The 17779-nt window shown below is 42.3% G+C and overlaps 1 protein-coding gene across 3 annotated transcripts in view; it reads right to left on the reverse strand.

The window, feature by feature from the left end:
* Positions 1–17779, reverse strand: part of SMURF1 (SMAD specific E3 ubiquitin protein ligase 1) — a 106502-nt gene that overhangs the window by 26016 nt on the left and 62707 nt on the right. For all 3 annotated transcript variants that reach the window (XM_044233602.1, XM_044233601.1, XM_044233603.1), the window contains exons 2-5: positions 4028–4066; positions 2745–2853; positions 713–846; positions 485–550 (exon numbers count right to left, since the gene is read on the reverse strand). In XM_044233602.1, coding sequence (XP_044089537.1) covers positions 485–550; positions 713–846; positions 2745–2853; positions 4028–4066 — 348 coding nt within the window. The remainder of the gene's footprint in view (positions 1–484; positions 551–712; positions 847–2744; positions 2854–4027; positions 4067–17779) is intronic.

Raw genomic sequence — 17779 nt, forward strand, 5'->3', positions numbered from 1 at the left:
TCGTTTTTCTCCCTCCTCCACAGTTCAGTCCTAACTCTATAAAATCCCTATTACGTGGATGTCTTCCGAAGTCATCCTTGCTTTGTACACATACACACACACACACAGTAGGTCTTCCTGAAGAAACCAGTTCTCGGCCCTCGCCTGTGTGGCCCCTTTTCTTATCATGTGCCCTTGGAAGAGACATTGACAAATTAATCGTCCGTGAATGGGGTGCTTCAAATGATATTTGAAATTCTAACCTGAAATCTTTTGAGAGCCTAGTCATGGTCCTCAACTTGGGATGACGGGATGAAGGGAATTAGATAAAATAAGAAAACCACACAAGATGAACGTTTTCAGTGCTGAAAAGATGGCCCCGGATGTGGCCTGTCCTTTGACATCAGTCACCACTGTCAGTGCCTGCGTGTGCTTTCTCGGTGAGGAAGCGCCGAATGTGAAAGTCTGTAAAAGCATCTCTTTATACAGATGAGAAAGTTCTTACCCACTATTTGGCCACGAACTGCATCAGTATCTGAGGGGTTTAGTTTGCATAGATCCAAACGCTGGTCTGCAAACAAACAATTCAAAACTTAACCCAGGGAAATGTTAACTAGGGAGGAAGGCAGGAATTGTGTATTTCAGTATTCAAAAGGAAAAAATTAAAAAAAAAAAGATGCCTCATAAGCCTTCTTCGGTTGGATGGAGAGGCAGAAAAGCATTTGGTTCTTACATCCGGTATCTTTTAATCGGCTGATGGCATTGGAGAGCAGCCGCACGCAGCCCAGAAAGCCAGCCCCCTGCTTCTTGTGGATTTTCTTGTGGTTCCACACGCTGATGGTTATGGAATCCGTTTTGCCGACATACCTGAAAACGTGCAAACTCCGGTTTAATTGTCTTTCTGAGTTAGGATAGCCCACTGAGAGCTCATCTGATTGACCCGTTGGTACAAAGAGCCCCTTGAACACGATGGGGGCCCTCTGGTCCACATCTAACGGGCACTCAATAAATACCTATTGACTCACATCGATGGTCTGGGAAGAGGCCTCCAGCCAGTTATAGAAGAAGCAAATGGACATAGCTACATCGTAACAATAATGTGAGGACAGAGACTCGCTGTATCTGCACAGTTCCAAAGGACAACCGCAAGATTCATAAATTCCCACCAATTAGGCTTCACTGCAGAATACCAGTTTGCACCAAGGGGCCTTAAAAACCCAAAGATCCACCCGAGGCACACGACAAAGCCCTAACGCAGACATTACACCCAGCTGCTGCCCGTGCAAGTCAACCACAGAGGGCAGCTTTCGGGACAAGGAGTGACCGCCTCTCTCCAAGCCACTTGGGATTCTTGAGTGTAACTGCAGTGAGTCCTGGAATCCAGTTCCTAAACACCCCACCCAAACTCAGTGCAATCCGTATCCTACGAAACCAAGAATTACTCCACATTCCTTCAATGAAATTTTCTCAACAGGGACACGAAAATGGAGGTGGATATAAAACAGTGGTTTTCAAACTGCAATCTATCTTAGGAACGAAGGTAAGAAATTCTCTGATGGTTGCATAGCTGACAGACATTCAACCGTACCAAGCGATATTTTCTCTTGTAGAAAATCTACTTGTACTAAGAAGTGGGATTTTATTTTATTTATTTAATATTTTATTTATTTATTTGACACACAGAGAGAGATCACAAGTAGGCAGAGAGGGAGACAGAGGGGGAGGGGGAAGCACGCTCCCCGCTGAGCAGAGAGCCCGATGCGGGCCTCGATCCCAGGACCCTGAGATCATGACCTGAGCTGAAGGCAGAGGCTTAACCGACTGAGCCACCCAGGCACCCAGAGGTGGGATTTTAAAAGATGGAAGTATACATAACACATTTGCATAATAAATAACGCATTTTTTAAAAGATTTTATTTGTAAATAATCTCTACACCCAGCGTGGGGCTTGAACTCACAATCCCGAGTTCCATGCTCCACAGACTCAGCCAGTCAGATGTGCCGAAAATAATACATTAATTAATTAATAATGTCTGCCTTTGGCTCAGGTCCTGATCCCAGAGTCCAGGGATCGAGGCTTGCATTGGGCTCCCTGCTCGGAGAGAGCCTGCTTCTACCTCTACCCTTCTCCCCTGCTCATGATCTCTCTCGTTCTCTTTCAAATAAATAAATAAATAAATAAAATCTTTTTAAAAAATAAATAAAGCTCTACAACCAAGTTTAGACTTTCACTGGAAAAGATAAAAAACAAAAACAAAAACAAAACAGTATACAGAGGACCTGAACTATGGCCCCTATTTTTCCTGTTAACATGGCCAGGAGATAGAAAAGTTTGAAAACCACAGTTACAGGGGTCCCTGGGTGGCTCAGTGGGTTAAGCCTCTGCCTTCACTCAGGTCATGATCTCAGGGTCCCGGGATCAAGCCCCACGTCAGGCTCTCTGCTCAGCAGGGAGCCCACTTCCCCCTCTCTCTGCCTGCCTCTCTGCCTATCTATGATCTCTGTCTGTCAAATAAATAAATAAAATATTAAAAAAAAAAAAAAGAAAACCACAGTTACAGAAGCAAACCATAAAAATCCATGAAAATGTCAAACACAAGAACTTCCAGGTATGTGGACTCTAAAATTAGGCAGGATGTATCCATTTGGCCATCCAGTAAGAAATTAGTAAATCATTTTTATCTTTATTATTAAATGCTTCTCTTAAAAGCTAGATACCTACTTTCCTGGGGCTCCCCAAACGGCTTATACAATATTTGACTCACAGATCATAGTGCTGGTTCCACTTGGGGTCCAACGTGTTTTTCACAGTGTCCGTTGAGTGGCACTGCCCAGATCCGTCCACCACAATCTTTGCAAAGGGGTCGGGGAGTCCTAGAGGAGAGGGGACAGCCGCACCCAGATGAGACTACAGAGCCATCCACGGGACACAGAACACGGCCTTACAGGCTACAGAGAGCTTCAGGATCATCTAATTTGGTCAAGATTACCCTGCTGCATTTTACTCTCTAATTTAGGGTCAATTTGATGAGCAAAGTAAGTGCTTGCTAGTTAGCTTCCTAAGAAAGGCAACTCAGTACTCAGTAGGATGGCACTCGCAGATTTTTAGAGGCTAGAAAATGATTTAAAAAAAAAAAAAAGGTTTAAATTCAAAATTTCATTTCCGATGATCACGAAGCGGGCTAATTAGCTGGAAGAAAAGGGGTCTGTAATTAATTGTATTTAAACTCTCTAAAAAATAGCCTAGAATCTTGTTTATTGATCTTTGTCTAGTTTATCTATGGACACAAGTGTTCACCAAGTCTTAATCAGGAAGGTTCCTAAAGGCTGGCGTGGGAATCACATGGATTTACACCATCCGAGAGGTGGCACAGGGCTTTAAAGATACACCCTGATGGGGGCCACTGCTCCCGGGCTTCCCAGCTACTGAAATAAAGCCCGTAAGCCCAAGTTTAAAGTGTGAATAATACCACTTAAAAGTTGACCAGCACTCTTGTGAGAATCAGAAAGAGTGAAAAATTTCATGCTGCAGGCACCTGCTCTATTGAATTTTTTTAAGTTAAGGGTTAATTTCTTCCTGCAGAAAAGGATCAGCATTCTATTTTTTGCATTTTTACTTTTTTTTTAAATACTTCCTTTCATCATGAGGCTTTCAAGATGTGATTTAATTTCTAAAATTTGACTAACAATTTGACTCAAACCCAGCTATTTTATAGAACAAAGGTCTCGTGTGTGTTTTGAGCTAGAATACTTCATCCAGCAGAAAGCAACGTACTGATGGGTGGAAAGACAGAAAACAGGGTGCAGCCGGAAGAGGGAATGAGAGAGACCGTTTTTCTGGTAGGAGTTATTAACTCCATGCCTCGCAGCTAAGGAGCCTCTGCATTGTAGTCAACTTGGAAATGAAGTTGGTCAAATGATAGATCTATTCAGCAAAGGGCAGAACTCTTCCGGGGAATAAACCCAGGAGTTTTTTAAACGTTGACATTGCAAAAACGTGTGAGGAATATTAATATGGTTAAGAGAGCAAAAGCAGGTGTGTACTTACTGAAGAAGTCTTTCTTTGCAAGGTTCTTGGCACATAATACTGAAAACAAACAGAAATCTAGGGTTAGCATTCATGGAAAAGATGTTCACCAGCATCACACCCACCAGGACTGGGTTGTGTTGCCCCAACCCCGCAATGGCCCCCAATTCACGTCAAAGCCCTAAGCCCAATGTGACGGCGTTTGGAAGTGGGACCTTTAGGAGGTGCTCAGGTTTAGATGAGCTCATCAGGGTGGGGCCCTCATGGTGGGATTAGTGCCCCAACAAGAAGAGACCCCAGAGCAAGAGATCTCACAGCAAGATGGTGGCTGTCTCAATGCCACAAGAGGGTCCTCACCAAGACCCACATCCACCAGCGCCTTGATTTTAGGCTTTTCCATCCTCTAGAACCAGAAATACATGTCATTTAAGCCATGTCGTCTATGGTATTTTGTTAGGGAAGCACAAATGACTGAGACCTAAGTCTACATTTGCAATGGGGGAAAAAAAAAATCTAGAACTTGGGGCACCTGGGTGGCTCAGTGGGTTAAGCCACTGCCTTCGGCTCAGATCATGATCTCAGAGTCCTGGGATCGAGCCCTGCATCAGGCTCTCTGCTCAGCGGGGAGCCTGCTTCCTCCCCTCTCTCTGCCTGCCTCTCTGCCTGCTTGTGATCTCTGTCTGTCAAATAAATAAATAAAACCTTTAAAAAAAAAAAAATCTAGAACTTTTCTTTGCCAGTCAGTATCTTTCAAGTTTAGTACTATGCTAAACAAAAAACCTGACAAGTAACTAGAAAATATTTTCTCCTCCAATTGAAAATCAACTGTAACAAATATGTTTTCATTTAAACTTTAAATGTTAAACATACAGAGATAAATTTATCAATATGCTCTTAGAACCACACAGAATCACATGAACGCCAATTCAAATTAAGACCTACAATATTAAAAAAAAAAAAAGACCTACAATATTTACTTTATAGCTCCTGCTGAGAGCAACAAAAGGAACTGCATTTTGGACATCCAGAGAAATAACACAATTTTGCAAATGCTAGATGATAGAAAGCAAGGGAGACTGATGGAAAATATGAGACCACCATCACGTGTTGTGAAACATAAATGAAAAAAATGCGTATTAAGAATTTAGCACAATGGGGTGCCTGGGTGGCTCCGTGGGTTAAAAAAGCCTCTACCTTCGGCTCAGGTCATGATCTTAGGGTCCTGGGATCGAGCCCCGAATTGGGCTCTCTGCTCAGCGGAGAGCCTGTTTCCCTTCCTCTCTCTCTGCCTGCCTCTCTGCCTATTTGTGACCCTCTGTCTGTCAAATAAATAAATAAAATCTTAAAAAAAAAAAAAAAATTTAGCACAGGGACGCATGGGTGGCTCAGTCAGTTAAGCGTCCGACTCTTGGTTTCAGCTCAAGTCATCATCTCAGGGTCGTGAGATCGAGCCTGGCGCGGGGCTCCAGGCTAAGGGTAGAGATTCACTCTCCCTTCTCCCTCTGCCCCTCCTTCTCTCTCTCTCTCTCAAATAAATAAATAAATCCTAAAAAAAAATCTAGCACAATGTTGGCACATAGAGAGAATACAATAGATGCTGTTATCATTATTTTAAACGACAAGGCGGCATCAGTTACTGTGAAAAAATTTTGTTGCCAGCTGTTCCATGATTAAAGCTACCACCGCAAGGGAAAACACACCAATGCTCCACAAATTTTGCCAGTTTTTAAGAATACAGTGCTTTGCTATGAACATATCATTTTTATGTATATTCATATGCATTGTTCCGTCAACTTTTCACTTGGCATACTTCTACGTCACAGCTTTATGAGAGATAATTCATATACTATACAATTCATCTAAAGCATAAAATTCAGTGGGTCTTTGTATATTCACAGGTTGCAAAAGCCCCACAATCGATTTTAGAACATTTTCCTCATCCCCCGGAAGAGATTCCATACCCATTAGCTATGACTCCTCACCCTCCTCCTAGCCGACCTCTTATCTACTGTATGTTTCCGTGGAGTTGCCTTCTGGACAGTTCACAGAAGCAATCACACCGTATGTGGCATTTTGTGACCGGCTTCTTCCACTGCGCGTGTTTTTAAAGTTCACCCACGTGGTAGCGTGAATCAGTACTTCGTTCCCCTCCGTAACTAAGGGATACCCTATTGTACGGACAGACTGCATTTTCTTTATCCATTCATCAGCTCAGAGACATCTGGGTTGTTTCCAATTTCTGGCTATTGGAAGTGATCCCCTACAAGCTGGGATGCAGAACTAGATTTTAATTTTCTTGCTGGGAATCTCTGAGGCATTACGTCTAACCTTTTGAGCAAGTGCCCGGCTGTTCCCCATGGCATTGGCACTATTTCATGGTCCCACCAGCAACATCTGACGGCTCCGATTTCTCCACACCCTAATACTTGTTATTGTCTGTCTCTGTGGTTCTTCATCTCTGTGGTTTTAATTTGCACTTCTCTTGATGACTCATGACATTTCTTGTGCTTATTAGCTATTGGTAAATGTTCTTTGGAGAAATTTCTATTTAAACTTCTTTGCCCATTTTTCAATTGGGTGATTTGCCTTTTTCTGTCAGAATTCTTTATTCTAAATATATAGATTTCTATAGGGAAGCTAACCTTATCAGATATAGGATTTGCAAATATTCTCCTATTCTGGGGGTTTTCATCTTCTTGATGGTGTTTTTTATTTATTTATTTTTAAAGATTTTATTTATTTATTTGACAAACAGAGATCACAAGTAGGCAGAGAGGCAGGTAGAGAGAGACAGAGGGAGAAGCAGGCTTCCTGCTGAGCAAAGAGCCTAATGCGGGACTCGACCCCAGGACCCTGGGATCAGACCTGAGCCGAAGGCAGAGGCTTAACCAACTGAGCCACCCAGGCACCCTCCCTAAGTATTTTAATCTTTTGGGTACTATTGCAAATGGAATTGTTTCCTTAATTACATTTTCAGATGATTCTAGTGTATAGAAATACAACTGGTTTTTGTACATTCAACATGTATCTTATAACTTTGCTGAACTCATTTATTAGCTCTAATACTTGATTATTTTGAATTTTCTGTATAAAGATCATACCATCTGCAGATATAGTTTTACTTCTTCCTTTCCAACCTGGATGCTTTTTAAAAATTCCTCCTGCCTAACTGCCCACTACCTCCAATACAAGACTGAATAGCAGGGGTGGGCGCTCATCTTGGTCCTGACCTTAGGGGGAAAGCATTCCGACTTTCAACCACTGAGTATGATGTTAGCTGGGGGTTTTCGTAGATGCCCTATATTTGGCTTGGGAAGTTTCCTTCTGTTCCTAGTTCGTTGAGTGTTTTTATCATGAAGTGCCACTAGCTTTTGTCAAATACTTTTTCTGCATCACTAAGATGGTCACTTGGTGTTTGTCTTGTATCCATTGGTATGATACAGTACATTGATTCTCAGGTGGTAAACCAACCCTGCATTCAGAGATAAATTCTTAAGAGATTTTATTTTTAAAAATTTTTTTTAAAATTTATTTATTTGACAGATGGAGACCACAAGCAGGCAGAGAGGCAGGATCCATTACTTCAGACATCAGCAGCTACACCCATCAGTTGCACAAGCCAGAAATCTATGTGTCAGCTTTGGCTTCTCCATCTCTCTCGAGTGTCTTGGCTTCTCACCATCTCCACCCTTGTTCAGGTCCCCAGCATCAGCCATCACCTAGTAACCTTCTCAAAATTGAAATCTCCTGCCTCCTTCCACACTGGCTTCCCATTGCAAAACTCCAGTCCTGTCATGCTCTAACCCCAACAATCTACCTCACCTCTTCGGCCTCAAACATTATCCACCAGCTCCCGGCCCTCGTTTTTCTAAGGTGCTGGTGCCGGGCGGCTTTTGACTAGAAGAATTCTGCTCACATCTCAAAAAGACAGATCTTTGTTCATATTTACAAAACTAGCGATGTTTTCATTAAAGGCTCATTCCGGTGGAATGTGATTACCTCATGAAGTGGAGAAAGTCTCCACAGCATCAGCAAAGACAACCTTGCCTCCCTTTTGTGTTAAAACCATTTAGGGCCATACGGACTCTGGTTCGGTTAAAGGAATTATGATTTTTCCCACTAGAATATCAGTGTGATCTTGTACACTCTAGGAGGTAAAATGATAAACCGTAATTTAGCGCAGCCTAAAATCCCACTCCGTCGAGAGACGCCAGTTCTGAATGAGCTTCTGAGGGCACAATGAACAGAAAACGAAGTCTATTTCTCTCCGCGTAGACCACTGCCTGGCTGCTTTGACTCCAACTCTCGGGTCCCCCTCTACTTCGGACACATCATGTCTCTTACATCCCATGATTTCCTAATCACATGCCAGAATCTCCTCTGTTGGGGATAAGTGACAGCGAACTACCGAGGGGGCTGGCCTGCTCCTCTGCCTGCCCCTGGGTCCCCACCAACAGCAACAGCACTCTTGTGACTTTAGAGGCTCCGAAGCCCTTTTATGTACGGTATTTTCTACCTCTTCCTCACAGCATTTGGCAAGCGGACAGACGAGGCAGGTGTCATCCCCCCACCCCTTCTCGGTGAAATTATGAAGATTCAGAAAGATGCAGCAGCCACCCCTCCCCCTTCCAGCCCATCCCACGTGACGCTATTACAGCAACCGCAGGCCGCTACCACTTTAAGATTAAATCCTCTCCCACGGGGCGCCTGGGTGGCTCAGTGGTTAAAGCCTCTGCCTTCAGCTCAGGTCATGATCTCAGGGTCCTGGGATCGAGCCCCGCATCGGGCTCTCTGCTCAGCAGGGGGCCTGCTTCCCTTCCTCTCTCCGCCTGCCTCTCTGCCTACTTGTGATCTCTGTCAAATAAATAAATAAAATCTTTTAAAAAAATAAAATAAAATCCTCTCCTTGTCCGCTGCTTCGACTCTGTTCCTGCCTTATAAGAGGGTCGGCTGGAATAAGGAACTGTGTCTTTTATATTCACCACTGTCTTGGGAACTTGGTGTGGCGCCTGGCACACAGAGGTTACTTTTAAAATGCTTGCTGAATAAATGAATTGGGTAATAACCTTTTCTTCTTCTTCTTCTTTTTTTGGAGAGAGAGAGAATGTAAGCGGGGAGGGACATAGAAAATCTTGACCGGGCTCCACACAGAGCCCAACGTGGAACTCGATCTCACCCGCCTGAGGTCACGACCCGAGCCAAAATCAAGAGTCAGACACTTAACCGACTGCACCACCAAGGCGCCCCTTGTAATAACCTTTTTATTTTCCCCTGAACTCATCACTAGAACATGAACACCAAGAAGGCAGAGACGATCTTCCTGAATCATGACATCCCTGCCGTGCAGCACAGGGCCTGGATAAGTGAAATTCTCAGGAAATGTTGGAAATGCTTGAAGGAACGGCTAAATGAAGGAGACCCCTTGGCCAGCGCCACCCGCCCGGGGTAGGGGGTCCCTCGCCCTGGGGCTCTTGGGAACAGGTTCACGCTATTTCTTGAGATATCATTAGGGACATCTGGCTGACACTAAGGGAAAACATATTCCCCTGAAATTTCAAGCCAGATGTAATATTTCAACAAGGGAGAAATTAAGTATATGTCAAAAAACCAGTAATAAAAACTGAGAGGGCGGTTGGAAATTTTCATTTGACCAAAAGCCCTCATTAACGAACAAAGTCATTTTTACATCTCAAGGGATGGTCTTCAGGGACTGGTTAGGTCACTGCATTCCAAGAAGATACATGACATATTTGATTTTTAAATTTTAATTGTAAAGTGTTGCTTTTTATGACACCCTCGATTTGCCCCTGCGGGATGGACTGGACGAAGACTCCTTCCTGTGGGAAGAATGACCCAAGCCAGCCTCACGGGCAGCAATTTCCAAAGCCACTGCTCGCTTCTGTTTGAGTTCTTCCCAAGCATCACAGGCTACACAACTGATCTCCTCTAAAGCCTTTTCTACCTCCAGACCATGTTTCTATCTTAAATCAGCCAAACGGTACATCTTTCAGCCAGGAGAGTGGACCCAAGGCATCTACGGTCAGGGGACTACACAGGTGTCTTAGAATACAGGAAAACCCCGGTTGTTTTTAGAGACCGTTTTATCTCAATAGTTAAGGTTCTACTCCAAAAGTAATCAGCTCAGGGAATTACCAATGATGTCTCTCTACACAAGTTTGTTTTTCCTTTCAAATGTCCTCATGTCAAACACCACACACAGTGACACTGATGAACTCCAACACCTGAGCCCCTGCGTCTACCGTCTCAGCCCCTGCAAAGCTCGTGGTGACTTAATTACTGGCAATCAAGGAGCGCCATGCAACGTGAGCTTCCCAAACCACGCTGGCAAGCGGACTCTATATCCCGGGTAACCGTCTGACCAAAAACATCCGATGAAACTTATCCATGGAATCCAGGGGGATAGTTTGGGAGATGTGGAAACTTTGTCGCTGCTTTGCTAAACTTTAAAAAATACAATCGAAGTCCCTTTAGTGTAAAGACGGCAGCTGAAATTTACTGAATGCTCACCGGGTAATGTGCAGTATATTAAGTATCTGACATGCACGACTGCGTTTACTCAACACCACAATTTCATGGAGTAGTTATTTTCATTATATTCATTTTCCTGATGAGAAAGCTCAAGCTTTAAAAGATCATATGACTTCACCACCACCCCCACCCCGAGTCAGGCTAGTACATAAAAGCTGCTACTTCTGAGAGGTGAATCCTTTTAACCTCTTAACAGATATTTGGTGATCACCCCATGCCAGGTGGAGTCCTGTACTAACGTTGAAGGTTCCATGAAGCACAAAACAAAATTTAAAAATCTGGGGTTCGCTGTCAGTTTGTTTCCTCGGGGTTTGGCATTAAAGAAAAGTAAATTAAGACCTTTTTTTGGTTTAATAGCAATTGCTTAAAACTAACTTCTCAAGCATTCTTCCTAAGGTTGTACAATATAAAATAAAACTCAACTTTGTCAGGAAGGAAATGAATTATAACCCCAAAAAGCTTGTCATTGAGTAAATGATATCTGATTGTCACCCTAGAAGGACAGGAATGAACTCTGTTAATAGGCGATAATCCAGGGCTAACTGGAGGAGAAACCTGCAGGCTTCCAAACATCCTCACCTACCTGGGCTGGGTCCTTCTGATGAAGTCATTTTAAACAAGGTGATAGCCACTGAGAGTGAGAGAAATTGAGGGATTTAGAGGAAAGACAGCTAGAAGTAAGCAAATTAGTCTATAACCTGGTCATTGAAACAGACATAAAACAAACAGGCAAGGAGGAAAAAAATAATAATTAACAAATAATAGCAGGAGAAATTTCTTTGAGCATTTTCTCTCCTTCAGTTACTAAGCTGACAAATGAGGCTTTATTAATTGGATGCATAGAAAGGTCAACAGAAAACCAAAAAGTAAGCAGGGGAACACATTGCCAGTATCCCCATGCAAGGTTATAAAATAAAAACCATAATCTTCTAGAACAAAGCCCCTTACCATTTCTTTTCTATTTATCATTTTATAGCACCAAGTTCTAAAGCTCTGAAGTATTTAAGGGTATCTTTTGCATGATTTTATCATAAAATCTTTTATAATTACTTAGCTCATCATTACTTGCATCACAGTGTCAGTCAGGGCAAAATCATTATGCTCAATTTAGTTGAGAAAAATTGACGCTCAGGAGATTGAGCAACTTGCTCTAAGTGACCCAGCGAAGTCAGTGATGGAGACAAGAACTTAAACCAGTCATGAATGAAAACCACTGAGTTCACTGAATTATGCTCCTTCGTTAAGACAACTGAGTGTGAAGAAGAAAACAATCTGTTACTACATTAAAAATTTCAAATCAATGTGGCCAACACTGGATTCAAAAGATCATTTAAATTAAAAAAAAAAAAATCAGGGGCAGCTGGGAAGCTCAGTCGGTTAAGAGTCTGACTCTTGTTTTTGGCTCACTCGGGTCGTGATCTTAGGGTCGTGAGATTGAGCCCCACATCGGGCTCCACACTGAGTGCGGAATCTGCTTATGATTTTCTCTCTCTCCCTCTGTCCTTGTCTCCACCCTACTCTTTCTTTCTCTCTCAAAATAATAATAATAATAATAATGGCCCAGCAAGTCCATCCTTAGGCACATAATCAACAGAAATGCACACATATACATATGTTCGCCACACGGAATGGTTATAACAGCAGTTGGCGAAAGTCAAAGGCCGAGAACCAATGAGACACCTATCAACAGTACAGTGAATAAAGAAGTTGCAATATTCACAAAACGGAATATTAGCAGTGAGTGAACCAACCTACAACTACACACAAAATTAGGAAGGATTCTCATAAATTGAGATGATATGGAATGAAAGATACAATCTACGTTATACGACGCCATTTATACAAAGCACAAAACCAGACAGAACTGATATAGACTGCTGAAGTGTGATTAACCTTTAACAGGGGACAAGGTAGGGACTGGACGGGATCACGAGGAAGGCATCCAGGGAACTGGCCAGACTATCTCCTGATGTGGGTGCTGACGACACCTGTGTTTGGTTTGTGAGAATTCAGTGAGCCATACACTTAAATATTTATAAATCAATCATAAAAATCAATGGAACAGAATAGAAAATCCAAATATAGACCCATAGGTCTGAGATCAATTGATCTGCATCAAAAGTGCCAAGATAATTCAATGGGGGAGGGGGAAGAATAGTCTTTTCCCATTTAGAAAATGGGATATCTAGTTGGAATAAATGGGATATCCATAGGGTAAAAATAAACTAGCTTTAACTCTTGTCTCACATCATACACAAAAACTCACTTGAAATGGAACACAGACTTAAACATTAGGTACCACTAAGGAAATAAAAGGCACTTTCCCCCAGTCAGGGAAAAATCTTCAATATATATATATATATATATATATCTGACAAAAAGATTTGTATGCAGAATGTATATAAAGAACTCTTACAACGCATTAATAGAAAAACACCCCAACTTAAAACCGGACAAAGAAAACTGGGACACTGCCCTGAAGAAGACATCAAACGGTAAACACGTGAAACACGGTCAGCATCACTAATGATCAGTGACACGCACAGGGAAACTACAGTCAGGTGTCACTACACACCCACTAGAACAGCTAAAACTAAAGCGACAGACAAGACTACGTGCTGACGAGGACATGGAGGGACAAATCTCACATGTCACTGGTGGAAACAAAAATCAGGACAGCCACTTTGGAGAACTGTTTAGTAGACACGTATCCCATGACTTAGCAACTCCACTCCTAGATTTTTTTTAAGATTTTATTTATTTATTTGACAGAGATCACAAGTAGGCAGAGGCAGGCAGAGAGAGAGAGGAAGAAGCAGGCTCCACGCCCGAGCAGAGAGCCCGATGCAGGGCTCGATCCCAGGACCCTGAGATCATGACCTGAGCCAAAGGCAGAGGCTTTAACCTGCTGAGCCACCCCGGCGCCCCCACTCCTAGATTCTTATCCAGATTAAAACACAATAGCCACGAAAATATGTGTGCATGAAAGCTGACAACAGCTTTATTCCTAATAGCTAAAAATGATGATCCAATATCCATCAACAAGTGAATAGACAAATGGTGGTACAGCCATAAAAAAGCATGAATTACTGATACAAACAAAATATGGATAAATTTTAGAAGCATTAAGAAATAACCTAAGAGGGGGTGCCTGGGTGGTTCAGTGGGTTAAAGCCTCTGCCATTGGCTCAGGTCATGACCCCAGCATCCTGGGATTGAGTCCCACATCGGGCTCCCTGCTTAGCAGGGAGCCTGCTTCCCTCTCTCTCTCTGCCTGCCTCTCTGGCTACTTGTGATCTGTCAAATAAATAAATAAAACCTTAAAAAAAAATTACCTAAGAGTAACTGCCTGGCTCAGTCCGTTATGCATCTGCTTTTGGCTCAGGTCATGTCCTGGGATCGAGCCCCACTTGAATCCCTCTCCCTCTGCCCCTGTTCGTGCTCCCTCTCAAATAAATAAATAAAATCTTAAAACAACAACAACAAACTTAAGAGTAAATACTATATGACTGCATGTACGTGAAACTTTAGAATAGGCAAAATTAATCAATATAAAAAGCCATCACTGGGTGAGTGGGCCCAGGAGCTAGGTAGGGAAACTAGCTACAAAGGGTCATCAGGAACTTTCTGGAACGATGGAAAGTTTATAGATCTTCACTTGCATGGTGGTTATGTGAGTGCCATACAACTAAGTGAACTATACACTTAAAATTAGAGAGCATGTTTTCTTATATTGATACCATTATATTTATTTATATATTTATATATTTATTAAATAAATATATTAAATAAAGCCTATTTTAAAAGAAAAAAGTCAGAATGCCATACGAGAATACACAATGACATGAGAAGATAATCAGTATATTTAATTGGAAAAAAGTCACATTTATGATATCATCTATTAAAAGAATAAACTGCTCCATGGAGAAATGTATGCTTCTAGAACTAGGATACATAATATACAAGGTGAGTACCTTGTAGTGACAGATGTAAGAAAATGCTCAAAAAAAAAAAAAAAGGAAAGTGAAAGAATCCCACCACCACACTTCCAACTTGAATATAACTGACGTGTTATTAGGTTTCCAGACTGACAAGACAGAAGACACGCTGTCTGCCCCTTCCTCCAAAACCAACAGGAAAGATGAAATAGAATAGTTCAGACACACAGACACATAGCTCTGCTCACGAATTAAAGGAAACTCTAGGAGATGGAGAACAAACAAGAAAAGGAGGGAACCCTGAACTGTAAACAGAGGATGCAGCCACATGTGGGCAGCTGTGACCACAGAAGGTGGCCCCAACACCATAGCATCTCAGGCGAGGCCACGAGGGTGGGAGCTGGTGTAGGAGGAGCCATGGGGGGATGGGGGCACACACCGTCCGGTGGGAGCCAGCGGCCCACAGCCGGGCTCCGCCTCCAGCTACAGGAGTGCAACATGTGACTCTGGGACACAGGACAGGGTGCCGGCAGGGAACAGGGACTCAGGTTCAGAGCTCAGCCAGTACACAGAGGAGCAGCACACCGCTCCCTCAACCCTCCATCCCTCTTGTGCCTTGACCGAGAAGCAGGAAACCCCAGCTGCAAAGATACTAAGAATCACTAAATGTTTGCAGAAAGTCACATCAAGAAAGAGAAAATAAGCTTGATAAAATTGTTTTCCTCCTAAAACAGAGAACACACGTTCTTTTCAAACACGCATGGAATTCAGAAAAAGCAGACTGTCTTCTAAGTTACAAAGGAAACTGAAATTTCCCAAGTTGATAAACAGTCCACATTCATTCACTTAAATGTAATAAAACATCCATACCAAATACACAGCCTAAACAAATCTGTACACCTGGGGGAAAATTCTTTCAAAGATTTTATTTATTTATTTGAGAGAGAGAGGGCATGGCAGGGGGAAGGTTCAGAGGGAGAAGCAGACTCCCCACTGAGCAGGGAGCCTGATGCGGGACTCAAGCCTGGGACTCCAGGATCATGACCTGAGCCACAGTCAGTTGCTTAACTGACCGAGCTACCCAGATGCCCCTGCACATCTGGAAAACTTAAAACCTGTGTTTAAATAGTCACTGCGGTCAAAATGGAAATGAGAACCTATTTACAATCAAAGGAAAACAAAAAGTACTATATATTAAAACACATAGGCTTAACTTCATTCATTAAAAACCCAGGAAGACAGAAAATGTATGAACTAAGTTTCCAAGTCAAAAAAGGTAAATAATCCAAAGGAAGCAAAAAGAAGGATTAATAAAGGTAACAGCACACATTAATTAAAAAAAAACAAAAATCAAAAACAGGAGATTTGCCAAAAAAACAGAAGCCAGTTCTTCTAAATCATTAGTTTTTGATGAACAAATCTTTAAAAAAATAAATAAATAAAATAAAAATAAAATGAACAAATCTTTTTAAAGCAAGCTTAACAGAAAAGAAAGCATACATAACGCCGGCAAAGACAAAAGGAGGAGATAAAACTAGCAGAATAAATGTAACAAATCACAACAGTACACCCACCACAGGAGTGACTTCAAACCAATGGCTAAAATGAAAACTTTTGTAGGAACATGGAAGTTGCCCAAACTGGGCCCCAAAGCAGTAAAACCCTGACCATTAACCATAGTTAGTTGAAACGGTCATTGAAAATCTACCCACAAAAACAAGGCATCAAGCCCAGATGGTTTTACGGGAGGATTCTATCAAGATTTCAAGGTACAGATAATGTCCACCTTATAATTCCCTACAACTGCATTGAAACCATAAATCATAAGCAAAGAAAATGACAGACTGTGGTAGACATCCCTAACCTCTCCAATCCAGTCCTCCTCTCCCTCATGATAGAGGGAAGGCCACACTTCTCGGCTCTCTGGAGTCGGCCGGGACCATGTGACTGTGGTGTGTGTCACTTCGGAGCCCAAGTACAGAGAGCTGCTAAGAGATCTCCATGCCTCTGTGAGACGGTGGCCAGCAGAACCCGTCGCGCGGATCGCCGACTGACCGTGTGGACAACAGCCCCCACCAACTCACAATGAACGTGAACAAAAAGTAAATCATGGTAACCTGAGCATAGTACGGGGAGACCCCCAGGCTGGGAATGGGCAGACCAGGGGGCCTCAGCCTGACATGTGCGTTCTTCCAGAAGAGGGATGTATTCATTTAATGATTGCTTTAAAAAAAAATAAATCTCATAGGTCCCAGAAAAAAAAGAGAAAAGGGAAAAGACAATAGACACAGGAGAGGGAAGAAGGAAAATGTGAAAGAAACCAGTAATTCATTTAACATCTGGAGAATAGGGGCGCCTGGATGGCTCAGCAGGTTAAAGCCTCTGCCTTCGGCTCAGGTCATAACCCCAGGGTCCTGGATCGAGCTCTGCATCCGTCTCTCTGCTCAGCAGGGAGCCTGCTTCCCACCCCCACCCCCCTCTGCCTGCCTCTCTGCCTACTTGGGATCTCTCTCTGTCAAATAAATAAAATCTTTTTTAAAAATCTGGAGAATAATTTCATAGTATATGGAGAATATTGGATTAAAAGATCTTTTGAGACTACCCTTTTAACAGACAGGGGACCATCAACACTATTATTGGTGGTTTTCTATCCATTTATCTTTTTAAAACAGAGGGGAAATAAATAGGATGACATTAATTTTTTAAAGAAGTTTCCAGGTTTAAAAAAAATTAAAAAGTTTCTAGGTTTGGTTTTGTATAAGCAATTTCCCTGGTGTGGACACACATCTAGGGGTAGATTTAATAATTATTAACTATAAAACTAACAACAACAATTTCTGATATTTAGTGAGCTTACTCTGTGCCAAACATTATTAGTAGCGCATTACAGATTATTCTCTACCTAGTATTCACAGCAGATAAGGAAGCCAAGGTTAGGCAAGCTTCAGTTATTTGCCCAAGACCACAGAGCCTGTAGGAGGAAAATCTGGAGTCTGTCTGACCCTGAAGGCCCGGCTCTACACGGCACTAGGCTGATGCAGCGTGTTCTAAAAAGGTATAATTATGGTGACAAGTTGACATACAACACACGGAAGCCAGAACACTCTAGAGAAACCTGTATTTAAAAAAAAAAAAAAAAAAGGCAAACAAAATAAAAAGGGAACTCTTGCTTCTAACTAGAAAATGGAAAAAGAAAAAATTGCAAAGTAGTCCTATCTCAGTGAGCACTCATTTTAAAATACACCACCCGGTTAAGAGAGAATTCGCAAACCATGAAACTGGTAGA

This window comes from Neovison vison, chromosome 14, assembly GCF_020171115.1.
Source record: "Neovison vison isolate M4711 chromosome 14, ASM_NN_V1, whole genome shotgun sequence".
Taxonomy (NCBI): Eukaryota; Metazoa; Chordata; class Mammalia; order Carnivora; family Mustelidae; genus Neogale; species Neogale vison.